The sequence below is a fragment of the Varanus komodoensis genome, unplaced genomic scaffold (genome assembly GCF_004798865.1).
Source record: "Varanus komodoensis strain SLA01 unplaced genomic scaffold, ASM479886v1 scaffold25, whole genome shotgun sequence".
Taxonomy (NCBI): Eukaryota; Metazoa; Chordata; class Lepidosauria; order Squamata; family Varanidae; genus Varanus; species Varanus komodoensis.
The window spans coordinates 15303159-15319901 of NW_025335661.1; the positions used below are offsets into that span (position 1 = coordinate 15303159).

The 16743-nt window shown below is 41.2% G+C and overlaps 1 protein-coding gene across 3 annotated transcripts in view; it reads left to right on the forward strand.

Annotated features, from left to right (window-relative positions):
* Positions 1 to 16743, forward strand: part of MME (membrane metalloendopeptidase) — a 170193-nt gene that overhangs the window by 148968 nt on the left and 4482 nt on the right. For all 3 annotated transcript variants that reach the window (XM_044432893.1, XM_044432892.1, XM_044432894.1), the window contains exons 14-20: positions 42 to 140; positions 1514 to 1594; positions 2659 to 2762; positions 5551 to 5609; positions 11033 to 11152; positions 12866 to 12999; positions 14559 to 14624. In XM_044432893.1, coding sequence (XP_044288828.1) covers positions 42 to 140; positions 1514 to 1594; positions 2659 to 2762; positions 5551 to 5609; positions 11033 to 11152; positions 12866 to 12999; positions 14559 to 14624 — 663 coding nt within the window. The remainder of the gene's footprint in view (positions 1 to 41; positions 141 to 1513; positions 1595 to 2658; positions 2763 to 5550; positions 5610 to 11032; positions 11153 to 12865; positions 13000 to 14558; positions 14625 to 16743) is intronic.

Sequence of the window (16743 nt, forward strand, 5' to 3'; positions counted from 1 at the left end):
AAAGATTGCAGCACACATCTTATTGTACTGTACACCCACAGGTAGAAGATATGATCAAACAAATCCGTGAGGTTTTTATAAAAACACTGGAAGAGCTCACCTGGATGGATGCACCAACCAAACAGAAAGCAGAAGAAAAGGCAAGTTTGGTTTGGTTTGGGTTGAGTTATTTGTAATTTTGAAGAAAACAAAAGCATGATAGGGTGCATGGCTGGACTTGTAGGACATTTTTCTTTTTAAACAGTCATAGGATTTTGCAACACTTTTAAGAATCCAAAACCTGAGCAGAAGAGAATGGCAGAAATTATTTGCTGCCCTTATTCATGGAAAGGGATCATTAGTGAGAAAAACAAATGCAGCATTCTTCCAGTTACATATGGACTGATCCATAATCATCAAACTTTTCTACCTGACAGAAAGTGGTAACCAATTCCTGCTGGTACAAATAACTAATTATAGCACACAGTTGTGTGCTTATCTTTGTCTGTCCATAGCTGCTCTCCCCTGAGAACAGTGTAAAAAGGGTGTTTTTGATTAAATGGATGGAGGCAGCCCACAATCTGACTCATGCAGAGATGTCTAGGCTCTCCATTTTAAAAGCTGTGTAGGGATGGCCCCTAGTTCAAATGTTAGAAATGTGACTTGCATTAATGCTTTCCTAAATTTAATACCCAGTATTTAAGTTAAAGGATCTTGGTTAAGAAAGCTGTGAAAGACTCGCCTGGGACATTCAAATACAGCTGCTATTCAGGACAGGCAGTGCTGGCCTAGGTTTTATCCTTAAAGGCACTAAAATCAATTTTAAATACATATACAGGTCAGCTAAGCAACTAAATTATTTTGTTGGTGGTGATTGTTTATTCCATGTCTTATACTGCCCCGCAGCCAAAGCTCTCTGGTTGTACAGCAAAGATTTAATGGTTCCAAGCAAAGCCCTGAAATGAATAGAAATACTTGTTTCTGGATTGCGACAGGTTGATGGAGCTCAGTTATGTGTGTTCTGCCAACCTGTTTCGTTCCAGAAAAGGACAGTTCTGCTGTTTTCTAATTGGCCCCACAAGAACTAAATCTCTGCTTCACAAATAGTAGATTTATACACAGAAATCTGAATCTAGACAGTAATCTGTGGCTGAAGAGGATTAGCAGAGCCCTAAACACCATACTGGATTCTGCCCCATGTGCTTAACTTTGGCTTGATTGTACCAATTAAGTGACACATACACATGTGTGTGTGTGTGGGGGGGGGTCCACTGAACTGACTGTACGGTTTGTCAGTGTCTGTCTGTTTTTGGTGGCTTTTATATATGCGAACTGGCAGAAAGCATTCTCAAGGAACTCATGAGCCTCCCACTACTGCTAGCAAAGCCGGCGCTAATTCAGAAATCTCAGTTGCCTGAAACATCTGCCTGCTAAATGGGTCTAGTTTGTAAACTCTAGAAGAGCAGATTGAAAAGCCCTGTAATGTGCTGGTAAAATCTCTCCAGCTTTGAACCCTGGTTTATTTTACTTTTAGGCTACTGCAATCAGAGAAAGAATTGGCTACCCTGATGAGATCCTAACAGACCCTGCTAAGCTGAATGCAGAATACAAAGATGTAAGTACATCTAAAAATACACTATAAGCAACAGGAAGCCTTTAAGTTCTAAATGGTAGAAAGCACTGTGTCTCTATATAGTGACACCTCATTAGGAGTCCCTCTGCTGGCCTCATTAAAAAACAATAACGGACCTTTTACACCGTTCCTGTTCTTTCAGTGGGATTCATACAAGGAAACTCAGCCTTGATCCATCACTAGGCACAGACCTGTGCAGAAGTCTTGTTTCTGCCTACAAGTGTTGGAGGTCTGAAAGGACACGGAACATTTTTCCATCCCAGTGCAGGCTGTGGAGAAACCTCCCTTCCATTGTTGAAGTTGCCATTTTGGACTTCCTCTGTGGAGTCTACTGCTTAAAAGAGGCCGCTGGCTTACTTATTAGCTCTGTTCCACATCATTCCTTTGTACAGATGACCCAGTGTCTCTAGGACTAGTTGTACCTACTTGTTATTACTCCTGTAGACTCATATATTCAGGCATGTGCATCACCAAGTTTCTCACCCTTTGAAGATTTATTGTTAAATGTGTAAACTGGTACCATTCAAAAGCATTGCAATGTGAAAAGTAATCTGGATTTTTTTCATTCTGCCATTTTTATAAATTGCTATTGTTGCTTCAGAAAACAACAACAACAACAAACCGCTAGAGAGATTTTTAAAAAATCTGTGTGGTGCTAGATCTAATCCACATGTGCAAGTCACCTCTTGCTGTGGAAGTCATAAACATGTACATGAGAGCTACATATTGTGTACATTGAATTATTTTCTTTTGATGATGTCAACATTGCCTACTTCTGTATGTACCTTTTCAGGATAACATACATGAGTTTCCAGGCACTGACCAGACCCAGGCTTGCTTAAGTAGCTTCAGTAAGGCAGGGAATGACATATCAGTCAGTAACCCCTTCCCAGACTGCTTCAGCAGCTATACCACTCTGGCCCTTTGAGTCTTTCTTTAGCAAAGACCTTGCTTTCCCTTTTTATTTTCTTATCTCATTTGTATCCACGCTAACCACTGGACCACACTGGCTCCTGAATGACGCTGCCATTTCTGTTTCTTTAAAGCTGACCTACAAAGAAGATGAATATTTTGGGAACATGATTGAAAACTTAAAATTTGGCCGGAAGGAAAGGCTGAAGAAGCTGAGAGAAAAAGTGGATAAGGAAGAGTATGTATTTAAACTGTTTAAGGTGTGAATATAGTGGTCCTTTCAAAAAATGATGATTGGTCATCTGCTAAAGTGGCACCTGCTTGTAGCCAGAAAGCCTGCAACTCTCCATGAGGTGCTATGATGTTGCTCTTTCATGTGGCTTTTGCCCCTGTTGAATGTCTATGAGTCATTCAGGACTTGAGCCATTGCTAGTTCTTTTTTGTTTTTAATCTCTTAAGAAGGGGATGTTTTCACCAGCCATTGGAGATAAATGATCCAGCAAATTCTTTTTTTTCCTTTTTTGCATAGTAAGAGAAGGTGTGGCAGTTCTGCTAAATACACTGAGCATTATCCCAGGCTGTCCTTGAGCTAGCAGGAATTGCTGCCAACATTAGGGGAAGCCAAAGTTTGATGGTACCTGTTGCGGGGGAAGGGGGGGAGTACTTCAGGCTATCACTTCCAGAAGGGGTGTGTCAGCATCGCTCACTGATTTCCCCTATTTGGGAAGGGCTAGTTTGAGGCCATTTCTTTTTGCAATGGGAAGTTAGCACTTCATCGAAGTTAGTTGTTCCCACTAGTGGGATGCAGACAAGCTGGCAGACTTCCAGTGTTTGAGATTGTCCACAGCCTGACAAGCCATACATTATTTTTATCATGTATATGACTGTATTATGTAAGATACTGTAGCAGCCTGCCAAGAAATTTCAGCGTTTTTCCAGTGGTGGTGAACTACTCTGTGTTCTCAGAAGGATTTGGATAAAGAGATCTGCAGTTGCAGTGCAGCAATCTACCCAAATAACAAACATGGGAGCTATTAACAAAGTGTTATTGATAATAGTGAGGTGCACAATCAATTGCCACATCGTAAATAACTCCAAAGTCCTTCTGGAAAAAGGACTTTGTGAACTTAAATCCCTTTTCATGAAGGATGCCAAAGAGTGAAGTGTAAGATGTATGGAGTCATGTCCTGACATGATAAGAGTCAACTAACCAGCACAGGCTACCAAGATTTCTTCCCCTTGCTTTTCTCTGACTTTAGAAAGAAGATACTTCCAAGTGATTCCATACTCTTATTTATTATGCAGCTGCTTAGTCCTTTAGACCAGCAAAACTGGCTTCCAACACAACAGGAGCTCCAAAAATGCTTCTTTCCAGAACAGGAACCTTTCTGTGAGCATTGCTTGCCTTTCCCATTCTGAAAGGGAACATAAACTCATGTTTCCATTTGTTGCAGGAACTACTAGCTCTTGTCCTGCTATCAGTCAGTGGCTGGTCTCATGTGTGCTGCTTTGCAAAAGGTAGTCCTCTATTTGAGGATCTGTGGACTCCACACCTAGTTTCTTGATAAAGAACCATTGGAAGAGAGAACAGGAGCTGGCTTAAACACTGTCCGGCTAGGAAACTGCATAGTGGCCACAGGCCACCTGCAAGCAAACCAAACCTGTCAGAATGTTCACATTGTTTGTGAATCTGTAGCCTTATTTTAAACTGCTTTTGCAGTGCATTTCTTTCTCTTTTTAGGTGATATGTAACCAGACTACCTAGTTTAGAATTCTCATCATACAGTATGATAGAGAAGAGTTTGTGGTCTGTAGTTCCACAGAAGGGAGACACAGCAAAAGCAGGGAAGATGCAAGAGGCTAGATGAATATGGTGCTATTATCATATAATAAATAATTGCTGACATGATTTGGCTACCTTAATCTTGGGTGAAAAAATGGGTGAAGCCACAGTGGACTGGTTGTTTCAGAAGCAGTCAAGGATGCACCTAACAGACAATTGATGCTTTCTCAGTCAGAAGAGCTGTGTGAGCTGGGGAATGCTGGGAGCTATACAATCCCCCCACCCTCCCATTCAGACATGCATTGGCCTGTGCCCTAAAAGATTAGTTTTCATTTTAAAATTATTATTTTGTATTTTGAGAATGGTATGTTATTCTATTGTCTTGTTTTTTTGAACTGTTGAAAACAATCCAGCTATTGGATGATGAAGAAATAGATAAATAAAACTTAAGAATTAAATTCAGTAATGCAAGACTTTAGATAGCTGTAGACTAAAATACACCATGCTGTAAACTAATTTTTAATTAGATAGCCGTAAAAGGGGTTAGACAGGCCGCCCTTGACTTGTGTCTATCCAGTTATTTTGCACTCTGACTCCCTTTAGCCAAAACTATTATGGCTAATAGTCAGGGATGATGGAAGTTCTACTGGAAGCAGTTGAGCTGGATCATGGAGGATCTAAGTGACTAGCTGTGAGGCAATACATCTCTGACAATCAAATGCTGGTGACAAGCAAGAGGCAGTGGCTCTCCTTGTGAGCTTCCCAGAGACGTCTGGTTAACTTGTACTGAAGCTAACAGTGCTGGACGAGACAGTCCATTAGTCTAATCCCTCATAAGCAGTCCTTATGTTTCTGATTCTGAGATGATTCAAGGGGATGATGCAGCTGTGTTGCCTGACTTCAAATGTATATGTGTACATACTTGGATCTCTGCACATCCTTCAAGTATGCTGCCAATCCATTCTCCCAAGTGAGCTGACAGAGACACATACCAGTAAATCAAAGGCTGGTTCAAGCTGCCAGTCTTGAAATAGCATGGTGTAATACACTCAGGAGCTATTCCATGACATGCTTTCATCTCACTTTTGCATAGAAACGCACCAGTAGACTTTGCCCTTTGAAAGTTCTTTTTGTTCTCGTCTTCCTTCTGCTGTCCAGATTACATGGGATTCAAACCTGTCCAATTTTCTCTTCCCACCAATGTCATCATTAACACTTTCATGTGTCCCTTGCATTTCCATAGGTGGATCACTGGAGCAGCTGTAGTCAATGCCTTTTATTCACCAAACAGGAATCAGATTGGTAAGTTGGGCTCTTTTAAGAAGCATTCTCTAGTCATTCTGAGAGGACCAAGTGATTTCCTGACCCAGGTCAGATTTTCTGTATTTTCAATGGGTCAGGAAGTGATTGGCTTTTTTAGCTTGCCTTGTTCTGCGTTCTGTTTGGTCAACGTATTAATATTATACTGCACCAAGCCATAGTGCTACTATCCCTTCTCCAGTTGCCATTGCTTGCTCTACAGAATAAGGACTTGCTATCCAGAATGTGACGCTTTAATATCTGGCTTTCTTTTGTGGTTTCCTTCATTTCTCTTTCTTTGACATCAGTCAGATGATTTAATGATAATCCAGTTTTGAAAGATACATTTGTTTACATTTGATCTCTCTACATTTGATCTCATTGATTACATTCTACATTTGATCTCTCAGGACACAATCCTGGCTGCAGAATGCTGGGAGTTGTAGGAATTTTTTTCTCATCTCCAAGCATATCCCCCACTTTCCCTTTCATCTCCTTAAATTAGCAATGAAAATACATGAGGAAAAGAGATGAGGGAGGTCCCATCACACTGGCTAGCAGGGGACCAAAATGTTTATGAAGTAAATACTGCATGCTAAAGTCATGGGCTACATGTAGCTTTTCATGAATAACGATGATGATTGTATCATTCTCTCAAAGGTTCACATGCATGACATAGTTGTAACTGTCACAACTACCCTGATAGGTAGAGAGGTGTCCTTATCCCATACTGCAAAAAGGAGGACTGAGCTAGAGAGAGAAGGGCTTACTGAAGGATACCTAGTGAGCAGATGGGGCAAGTAACATTCAGACCAAGAACCCCCTGATTCACCTCTCAGAGTTTAGCCACTGTGCTGCCCCAGTTCAGAAGGACTTCTTGCTAACACTAACGGATGTTCCAGAGAAATGGGGAAGATTGTAAAAGGAGCACTCCATGCAATTAAATTTTGTTTGTTTGTTTAATTTCTATACTGCCCAATGGACAAAGCTCTCTGGGCAGTTCATGACAGTACATTAAAAATAACAATAAAAGATGCATCATATTAAAGCATGAGAACATCATAAAAAGTTTGCATTACAAAATGTAAAACCAAATTTAAAACACACACTCACACTCACACTCACACTCACACACACACACACACACACACACATATATATATTAAAAGAACTTGAAGAAAAATCTTAAGACATGTTTAACAGCTAGCAGCCCCCCCAGCAATTGTGACTGCAGACTACTTGAATGCCCTGCAGTAGAAGGTGGTCTTTACCCCGTGCCAAAAAGATAGTACAGCTGGTGCCAGGTGAGCCTCAGTGAGGAGCTCCTGCCATAATGGGCGACTACCACTGAAAAGGTCCTTCGCAACTCAAAGCAAAGGTTATGTCCTGGAACCCCTGTATTTCAGGGCCATAAGTTAAGTGGCTTGGAAGTATCACAAATAAATAAATAACTGAAGATATGTTAGGATATCATTTGTTTAGGCAGGTGTTCTTGAATGTCTAGTTAATCCAGAAGTTAGCCATCATCATCATCATCACCACCACCATCATCATCATCTTACAAAGATGTATTGTTAAGTTTAGGACCTAAATTAAAACAGCTTAGTTCTTGCCCTAGCAAAGGGAGAATTACAATTCTTACACAGTGGAACATGTAATACAAAACATTTTGTGTTGGAAAGTGTAAGTGCTTGCTTGAGTTCTTTCTGCAATGCTAATTTTAAGTTAAACATTAAGTCAGGGTGGAAAACAGTTTACAGTCTCTTGTGCTGAACTGTTCTAGAGGTGGTGTAAAAAAAGGACAAATTTTTGTGCTAGATTGACACCTCTCACCAATATGTTCAGAAATGAAAGTGCTAGTTGGCAGCTATACTAGGATTACATTTTCACACTTTATTAACACAGCAGAAAGTGATGCTCACCCTGAACATCGCTGCTGAGAAGGCTATTGCTTTACATTGTTTTGTTTCTTTACTCTTTGATCTATTAACTTTTGCCGTTTTCCTGCTGTGCAGCAGAGCAAACAATGAGGCATGACTGACTATAACTGAAGGTGGAAAGCAGCTCTACATTTACCCTATATACATATATGACCTTTATTCTGGGATGCCTATCACTCGTGGCTTTTCCCAAAGATTTCCAGTCATTGCAGCTTGACAGGGTTACTAGAAAACCTAGCCTCTTTTTTGCAGAATGACCATTCCGAGCTGGTACATGGCTGTGGTATTGGCATGTTTCCTGTAAAACATCTCAGCCAGATGCCACTTTCAAAATCAGAAATTGACCCGACTTGTATCAAGTCTACAGCAGCTGCACTGTAGACAAGAAATTGGCCCAAGATTTAGAGCCAGTATCAAGGCATTAACAGACCCTAGACAAAAAGGGTGGGAACTACAAGCTCTGAGGGTTAACATAACCACTGTTAAGAGGGTGGAGATGGATTGGCTGTCCTAAGTACCAGTTGTCTATGTTTTCCGTGGGAGAGTAGTCCTAAGTATGAGATATCAAAAAGCAGAATATGTCATTTTTAATTTTGGTAATTAAAAATATAATAGCAAAGTCTGGAAGGACTTAAGTTGGAAACGACATGCTCAGTGATGTCCTGACAAAATGAGTATGTCTCTCAAAATGATTGTTGAAAATATGTAATTTTGAGCCAAAAGCCATCAGAACTAAGTCCAAAGTTGATTGTGTAGCAAGAGAGAGTTTTAACCACAATGGATCAGAGCCAAGGGGTCAAACCAAGGTAGCAGAGAAGCTAATCTAAGTGTGATATTTTTTTTCACTTCATTCTCATCAAATGATCCTTCTACCACTAGATGATCCACCACAGCTTGCTGTATCTCTGAGCTGCAAGAAATTGGGGGCATTTGTATGGCAGCCCAGTAACACCTCAGTAATTACCCAGTAATTAAAGCCCTTTAATACCTTCCTTATTATTAAAGCCCAGTTGTATAGCCCATCCAGTGCCATAAGTGCAGAGCTAGAAGATAGTGCCCTCTACTCTCTCTGGTTTTTATGTAAAGATGCACAATACAGCGAGGTAAAACAAGCAGAATCTTGCTGGCCATTACGGCTATGCAAGATCAAGCTTGACAACCCTGGTCACAGTCCATGTGAGGGCAGATAGTGGACCCACTCCATGGGCACCTGAAGGGGATAGTGGACCCAGTTAATTATATAATTTAGATCAAAAGGAGTCTGCAAACTTTCAGGCAATCATAAAGGCACTGGTGACAACAAAGTGAAATCCTGAGCTGTGCAAAAGCAAGAAAAAAATTAAGAAACATAAGCAGGAATGTTTATTCATCCTTTAACACAAACATTAATTCCTCACAACCCCCACATTCAGGACATAAACACATTATAGGAAAAGTCTTTGGGGTCATGTTCAAGTTAGAAGGATTTAGGAAAATTGGATTCTTTTTCTGGCAGTCTTTCATGGGCAGCCATGAAAAGGTTTGCAATTCCCTTGCCACAACCATTTTTGTTGATATGGGCAAACGTTTTGCTAGTCAGGAAGGATCTCATCTGAATAAGTCTCATCTTTCACATTGCTTGAGATTGCTCAATTTTTGCAAATGTTATAAATAAGTATCAGTTTGTTGTATAGTAGCTTAAACATCTCATCTGTTGGAGTTATATTTGTTTAACCTACTTTTTATCAATATGTTTGACCATTCTAAGTGCTGTGATACAAAGTAGATCAGTTCACCAGATTGTGAAGTTGACACACTTGTGCATGAAGTCCTGTATTTTGGTATAAACTGCTACACCTCATATCCATGTGTGATGGACACAGTACGCGATTTAACCCCACGTGATTATAGTTTTATTTCCAGAATTCTTTTATTCCCCAGCTGTTCTGGGCTTGTCAGTTATAGCATATTGTTTGTGAAAACCATGGGAAATGTTATACTGCAATATGGAGGTACTCCAAGAGCTTCATAGGCAAATCTCTCTATAAGGATGTATCAACATTTTTTTGTCCAAACAGCAAACTAGGGCAATGATCAAATTTTCAAAAGGCTGCAATAGTACAGACAGTTAACATGTAAAGCATTGGACAAGCAAACCGTTGTGGTTGCAACATCTGGATCAGTTCCTCTGAGTACTGGGTGATTATGGAAAAACATAATGAGTCCTATTTGTCAGATCCTTAAATTTCAGCCTGGAACTTCAGGGAAAAAAGTATTGGCGCTCTGGGATACGAGATTTTCCAGAAAGCAGGATGGTAAAAGAAAACATAAAGGAGTTGGCAGTGGGCTGAGAAGCAAGGGGTTCTAGGAAGTGGGAGAAGCAGAAATGAAGGAAAGGGATGAAAGGGAATGGAAGTAAGAAAAAGAAAGTGTTTGGTGTAGTGGTTAAGAACACAGGTCAGGCTTAGGTGACCTGGTTCTAGACCCAACTTGCTCACGGAGTCAGTTGGATGACTTTGCTCCAGTCATAGACTCTTAGCCTAACATACCTCACCAGGTTACTGTGGTGATAGGAACAAGAGCAGGGGAAGGAGAATGATGTAAGCCCCTTTGAGTTCAGTGCAAGAAAAAAGCGGGATATAAATCTAATAATTAATGCGTAAAGGCTAAGCAGAAAGAAGAAAATCTCACAAACTACACAGGGACAGGATGGCCTCTTTATGCCCTGGATAAGAAAGGAATAGATAGGCTGAGACTGAAATGGCAACTTTATATGATTCAACAGTATGGCAACTACATCACCATGATACAATTAGAGGTGGGGAGATAATTCATTTAGTTCCTATATTAATGCAAGCTAAGACCAGATACTGAAGATGAAACTTAAATACTTTGGCCACCTAATAAGAAGGAAGGACTCCCTGGAGAAGAGCCTAATGCTGGGAACAATAGATGGCAAAAGAAGAAGGGGATGGCAGAGAATGAGGTGGCTAGATGGAGTCACTGAAGCAGTCAGCATGAGCTTAAGTGGACTCCGGGGGATGGTGGAGGACAGGAAGGCCTGGAGGAATGTTGTCCATGGGGTCGCAATGGGTCGGACATGACTTCGCGACTAACAACAACAACAAGGTGATTTCACACTTCTGAATGAATACATGAACTGAAACCCAGTTCTCCTTCAAAACATCTCCAAATTTTGAGATCTCCAATTTTTTAAAGCCTACAATAATTTGTATCCTAAGGAGAAACATATTCCTATTAGTGAGAACAAAATAAAAAACATTGCATTAGGAAAAATGGTTGCAGAAACTGTACAAATTTGCATACAAGATTGGGAAAATGGAAATGGAGAGAACCCAAATCTGACAGATTTGCTAATCCTTAGATACAATCCTTGGCTGCAGGTACATATCTATGAATTATATGTGCTGTTTAGTTTTGCTTTTTTTAGATTTGCAAATGTACAGGCTATTGAAGCAGCATCTCTTCTGTCTTCTCTCTTTCCAGTCTTTCCTGCAGGCATCTTGCAACCACCTTTCTTTAGTGCATCCCAGCCTAAATCCTTGAATTATGGTGGTATTGGCATGGTTATTGGCCATGAGATCACACATGGATTTGATGATAATGGTAAGATTAGCAACTAATATTTCACTACTAGCAGCTTCTTGTTGTATAGCATTTCCAGAGAGGCAGTGTTTGATGTTAACAAGTCTTAGTGATAAACAGGCTGAGGATGACTGCGCATGTTGGTAGAAGCACCAGTGTGCGTGGTCCCAGTTGTACATCCTGGCAGTGCAACAGCAAATGTGCAAAGCAGCCACCTGTGTGGTTCTCCATGATTCTAATTTTATTTGACATCACCTCTAAATTAACCAGCAAAGCGTGGCAACAACAGCATAACATCTCCTTGCAACCAGTATCATATAAGTGAAGCAACTCATTGAATGGTCTGACCTGCCATGGGGGCAAATAAGTTCCTATTCTCTTGTGCCCCCGTATCTTTCCAAGAGTGCCAACATTTTGACATACTTTGACCTTGGTCACCACAGCACTAATTGCAAAGAAATGGAGAAGGCACAAATTCAAATTTCTCACAATCACTGGGTGGTTCCTAAGACCTTTGAATTTGGAAGAGATGGTTGGTGGGTGTTCTGTATTCCAAGTACTTAAGGCTTAAAACCAGCAAAACATCTGGTTGGGGATAAGAACGGCCCAGATGAAATGTAAATATCCTTAGGGTAGCACTATAGCAGAGAAATTCATTGACTAAGTGGCCCTTAGAAGCAACAAACATGCCGTTCCGCCAGCAAAGATGGAACTGTGGTGGTAAAATGGAATGTCTTCCACTGGATACCCCTCCCCAAACACTGGCAAATTTTCCCATCTGGAAAAGTCTACTGGCCACGTCTGGGGATTGGTGCAGCTGAGAATGCAGCATTGTGTGGGTGTCTTTGGGGGAGAATGCACCTACGCTCTTTCCTAACCTCTCACTCTATAGATGCATTCATGAGCATGGCACTAATCTATGCCAAACCCCTGCAAAAGGAACTGGTGCCAGTAATTCCCTTCCAGTAACTCCAGTGGGAACAGGGTAAAATGGGATTGCTCATACCCCAACGTATTTTCTGTGTTTTCTCATTCCCCTTCCAAGGGTTTGGATGCAGCAGAGCTGGAAATGAACCTTGGGACTGGGAGATGGGTCAGATTGTCTCATGTCACAATAAAAAGGAGGATATCAAACCTCTCATTAATGGGTCAGATCCTTCCCACCTGGGATTCGAATCTGGTCTTCTGGTCTTCCTCTGCTCTTACCACCTGCCTGGCAGAAAATTGTTGGGTGGTTTCCTAGCTTTCTGCATATTTTTTCACAATGAAAGGTTGAAATGTCTCTCTTAAGGCAGTCATCACTGGCAGCAAAAGATTTAAGCTACAAATACACTGGGCCAACCCTCTTTGCATCCATCTCCACCCACCACTGGAGTGCAGTCCCTGAGTGCTTCTCTTAAAATGTATCAGGATCAATATCCTTGTAATGTGGTGCTACCCAAAACAGTGCTGAAAAGGAGCAATGCTTACATGCACCTTCTTCTGATTCTTATTATTGTCCCATAAAGCCACAAACAACTTGGGGCCAGGGTATCCAGCAGGCTGCCTTCCCAAGCAGTTGTTGGGGGCCATCATATAGTCGCAAAGACCACTGGGTCCAGCCCCCTGCTCAATGCAAGACTCAAGCCTCCCCGCCAAATTCTAATCAGGCCTTACCCTGCTCAGCTTCCAAGATCAGGCACTGCAGGCTATACAGAATTAGTAAATATTTCTTACATGCATCTTTTATTTCAGGTAGAAATTTTAATCAGAATGGAGACCTTGTAGACTGGTGGACTCAAGAATCTGCAAATAATTTTAAGAAGCAGTCTCAGTGCATGGTGTACCAGTATGGAAACTTCACTTGGGAACTGGCTGGTGGACAACATGTATGCCCTGTCTTTTTAATTGAAATATACATCCTTCTATTTTCATTTTGTCATATAATAAAATATGCATTTTTACGGAATGAGATTTTGTCAGACTTCATGTAACCTCTGAGAAAAGGTTACACATACATTCCCTTACAATCTGGAAAACAGATTTGATTTCTTTGATAAAGGAAAGGCACAAACACCTACAGGTCATTTTTAGCTTGTTCTCATCCCAGAAAGTGTCTGGGCCAGTGTAAGATAAGATGGAAGAAATAATGGCCTAGTTCAGATATAACACTAAACCATATTTTAACACTTCTTCTACTTCCCCCTCCTGTCTTGCAGGGAGGAGAACATAAGGATCAATTTTTGCATTGAAATTAACTCCATTTTCCCAAATATATTTTTTTTCTATCCAATTGGGAGAATACTGATAGGTTTAAACTAATGGTTGTAAATCGGCATTTTAACTTTGCATGCCTGCAAGGAGGCATTCTCAGGTCCCATCATTTGTACTCTCTGGTGACAGTTTGAATAGCCACTGGTGCAGATTTTCACTTCGCATTCCAGATCATATACAGGGAAAGTATATAATTGTGACTGTTTCCACTGACAGAGCTCATCGATTAACAGTAGTGTCCAACTCCATTGGCAAAGACTAGCTCAGTTCTTGTACTGTGGCTTATTCTGGTTCAGCAAAATATGCATTTGTATGAAAAGTAGGGTGTGCATAAGGGGAAAAAAGCATTACAGATACATGCAACTGTGTGTTTTATTCCCCCACCCCATGCACACATGTTTAAGTGCAACTTTTTTTGGTCCCCCATTCTTTATTGTTTTTATTTTTAGTGCAACTTAACAGTTCAATCCTATGGCCTCCCAACATTGTCTGGGAGTCCATAGGATTCTTTGGAGTTCCAGCTCTACAGTCCTGCAACCTTGGAGGTGGAACTCTGAACGATGAGCTCCACCACCTTACAGCTAACTCAGAAAGATCATGCCAACTGCCCTCCACCAAAGTTGTAACTCAGCCTCAAAGGAGGAAAAAAGGGGCATGTCAGAGTGAGATGAGAAGGCTGGGGCCACAGACTTACACTAGTCCATCTCAGCCTCTTTCTATCCCTAAAGCTGAAAAAAGCTGTGCCTGAAAAAAGCCTAAGAGGAAAAATGTCCAGTGCAAGGCATTGTGTCAGCAGAGATCATTCTCACCATGGCTCATACTGGGCATGGGCTGCACATAAGCCTCTAAGCTCAGAAGCTTGCTGTATCTGCCATGAAGTCTATAGGACTAGGCACCCCACAATCTTAAATTCTGACTTCTGTAACTTAAACTGAGGGGTTCTCGGGTGTTCTTGGTAACTGTTGTGCAAGTTAAACTTCTACTATCACCAATAATGAAGTCATTGCGCTCTGAAAATTATTCCGCAGATTTCATAATCTCCAGTCCACCTCTTGATTGTCTCAGTCCTCCATTTGGATCTTCAAGCCGTGTATCATTGTGCTTTCCAGAACACATATGTAGTTTTTCTTCCTACAAAAACATGAGCAACATTTTTATGTCCTTTTCTTCACAGCTCAGTGGAGTAAATACCCTTGGGGAAAACATTGCTGATAATGGTGGCCTTAGACAAGCATACAGGGTAAGCAGTGCCCATTTTCTTTCTGTTCCCACACAGTTCAGAAGTTTTATTGGAACGTGTTCATTTATTGGAATAGGTTGTTTGTATGCAGCATAAGTTGGTGTTGCTTTTATCTCAGGTTGTTGCATTAAAATCCCAAGTTTTTGCTACATAGCATTGAGGATCTAATCTGGTCTCCCCTCTTTCTGGAGGATCTGAAAGGCATGCATTAAAGTGGTGCTATCCACTGCTTTCTGTGCATTTGGCCCACGTGGGAAGGAACTCTCCTGATGCACAAATGCATGGACACCAGCAAGCAGCAGCAGGGGAGGGGCCATGGTGCATATTAGTTGGAGTAGGGCTAATGGAGCCCAGAAACACTTACATTTTTTCAATGTACAGGAGAGAATTGCCATGTTCCATGCATGGAGAACAGTTGTCATGTTTCTTCCTTTCAGGACTACAACCCGTTGTTCCACCATCCCTTCCCTCCTACAATCCTTCATTCCCCTCCTTACTCTAATTCTTTAAAGGAATTAGAGACATTTGTAACATACTGCAATTCACCTACTTCTCTGGAAGAATGGTCCTGGAAATCAGTCTTCTGCAAGGAGCACTATCAGTGCTGGATATGTAATAAAGTCGTCCGGGTAGAAGACAGAACTGGTTGTATTAAGTCTCTTAAATGCAGAGTCCTACTTGTACCATGGGTGGGATGACTGTGCTGCTTTTCCAGTGTCATTACCAAGCATTTCAATGCAGTCACAACAGATTTAACTGGAGGAGCAGATTCTGGTGCATATTAAACATTTTAATTTAACATGAGATTCAACCCAAAGACAACCTTGCTTGAGGGACAGATAAAAGAATGTCTTGCTTCATACAGCTCACAGATTATGGAATTAGCTTCTGCAAGATGTAGTGATGGCCACTAATCTAGATGGGTTTAAAGGGGAATTAGGCAAATTCATGGAGGATAAGACTGGCTACTAGTTCAGATGGCTATATGCAATCTTCACTATCAGATGTAGTATGCCTGTGCACACCAGTTTCCGGGGAAACGTTCCCCAGATGATGCTATAGGTCCTACTTGTGGGTTTCCTGAGGCAGCCAGTTGACCCCTGTGTGAATAGAAGGTTGGACATGAGCCTTTGATCTGTTCCAGCACAACTCTTCCTACATTCTGAATAATGGCCCATGTCCCACCAAATCTATGTGTTAAGATATTTTCAATTTTCCACAATCCTTGCCTGAAAGCAGTGCAGGATGAAGTTGACCAAGATAAGAGCTAAGACTAGTATACCTTAAATTTTGCTGTAATTATGCAGGTTAGTTATTGAGTAAGTTAATGCTTTTTGGTACTGTCCATGGGGTTTTCCCAGCCTAATGCTGGGAACAATTGATGGCAAAAGAAGAAGGGGACGGCAGAGAATGAGGTGGCTAGATGGAGTCACTGAAGCAGTCGGCGTGAGCTTAGGTGGATTCCAGGGGATGGTGGAGGACAGGAAGGCCTGGAAGAATGTTGTCTATGGGATTGCAATGGGTTGGACACAGCTTCACGACTAGAAACAACAAAACTAATACTGAGACCCTCCAATTCATTACATGCTCAATGTGCACTTGGAGACTCACAAAATACACACACAAGCATAGTGTACCATCTCCTCCATCAGTGTTTTTCATGAAGAAGGACACTATGAGGTTTACATAAACACAGTTCACTGCTGATTTGAAGAAACTTTGTGTATCTGGAAGCGCATTTTGGAATGAACCAGGAAAGTTACTGGGTATATTCACAGAAGGTTTTCTCCTTGGCTTTTTCAGCAGCATTAAGCAAGATTGGGCCAATCAGTAGGTAACCAAGAGAGCAATCCTATGCATGTTTAGGCAGAAAAAAATCTACAGTCAGCATGCCTACAAGGGCATAGGATTAAGCCCTAAATTACACTAGAACATAAGGCTGTTCATAAGTTTCATAGAATTTTGATGAAATATTAACTGATGTGCCACTTTCTCAAGTGTTCTCTTAGGAGGAAATACAGTTTTGGTCCTTTATTTTCTTCATCTTAATTAAGACAGTACAGAACACACAGTCAGATTAGCTGAGTGTCCAGGACATGGTGCATTCCAGTAAAGATCA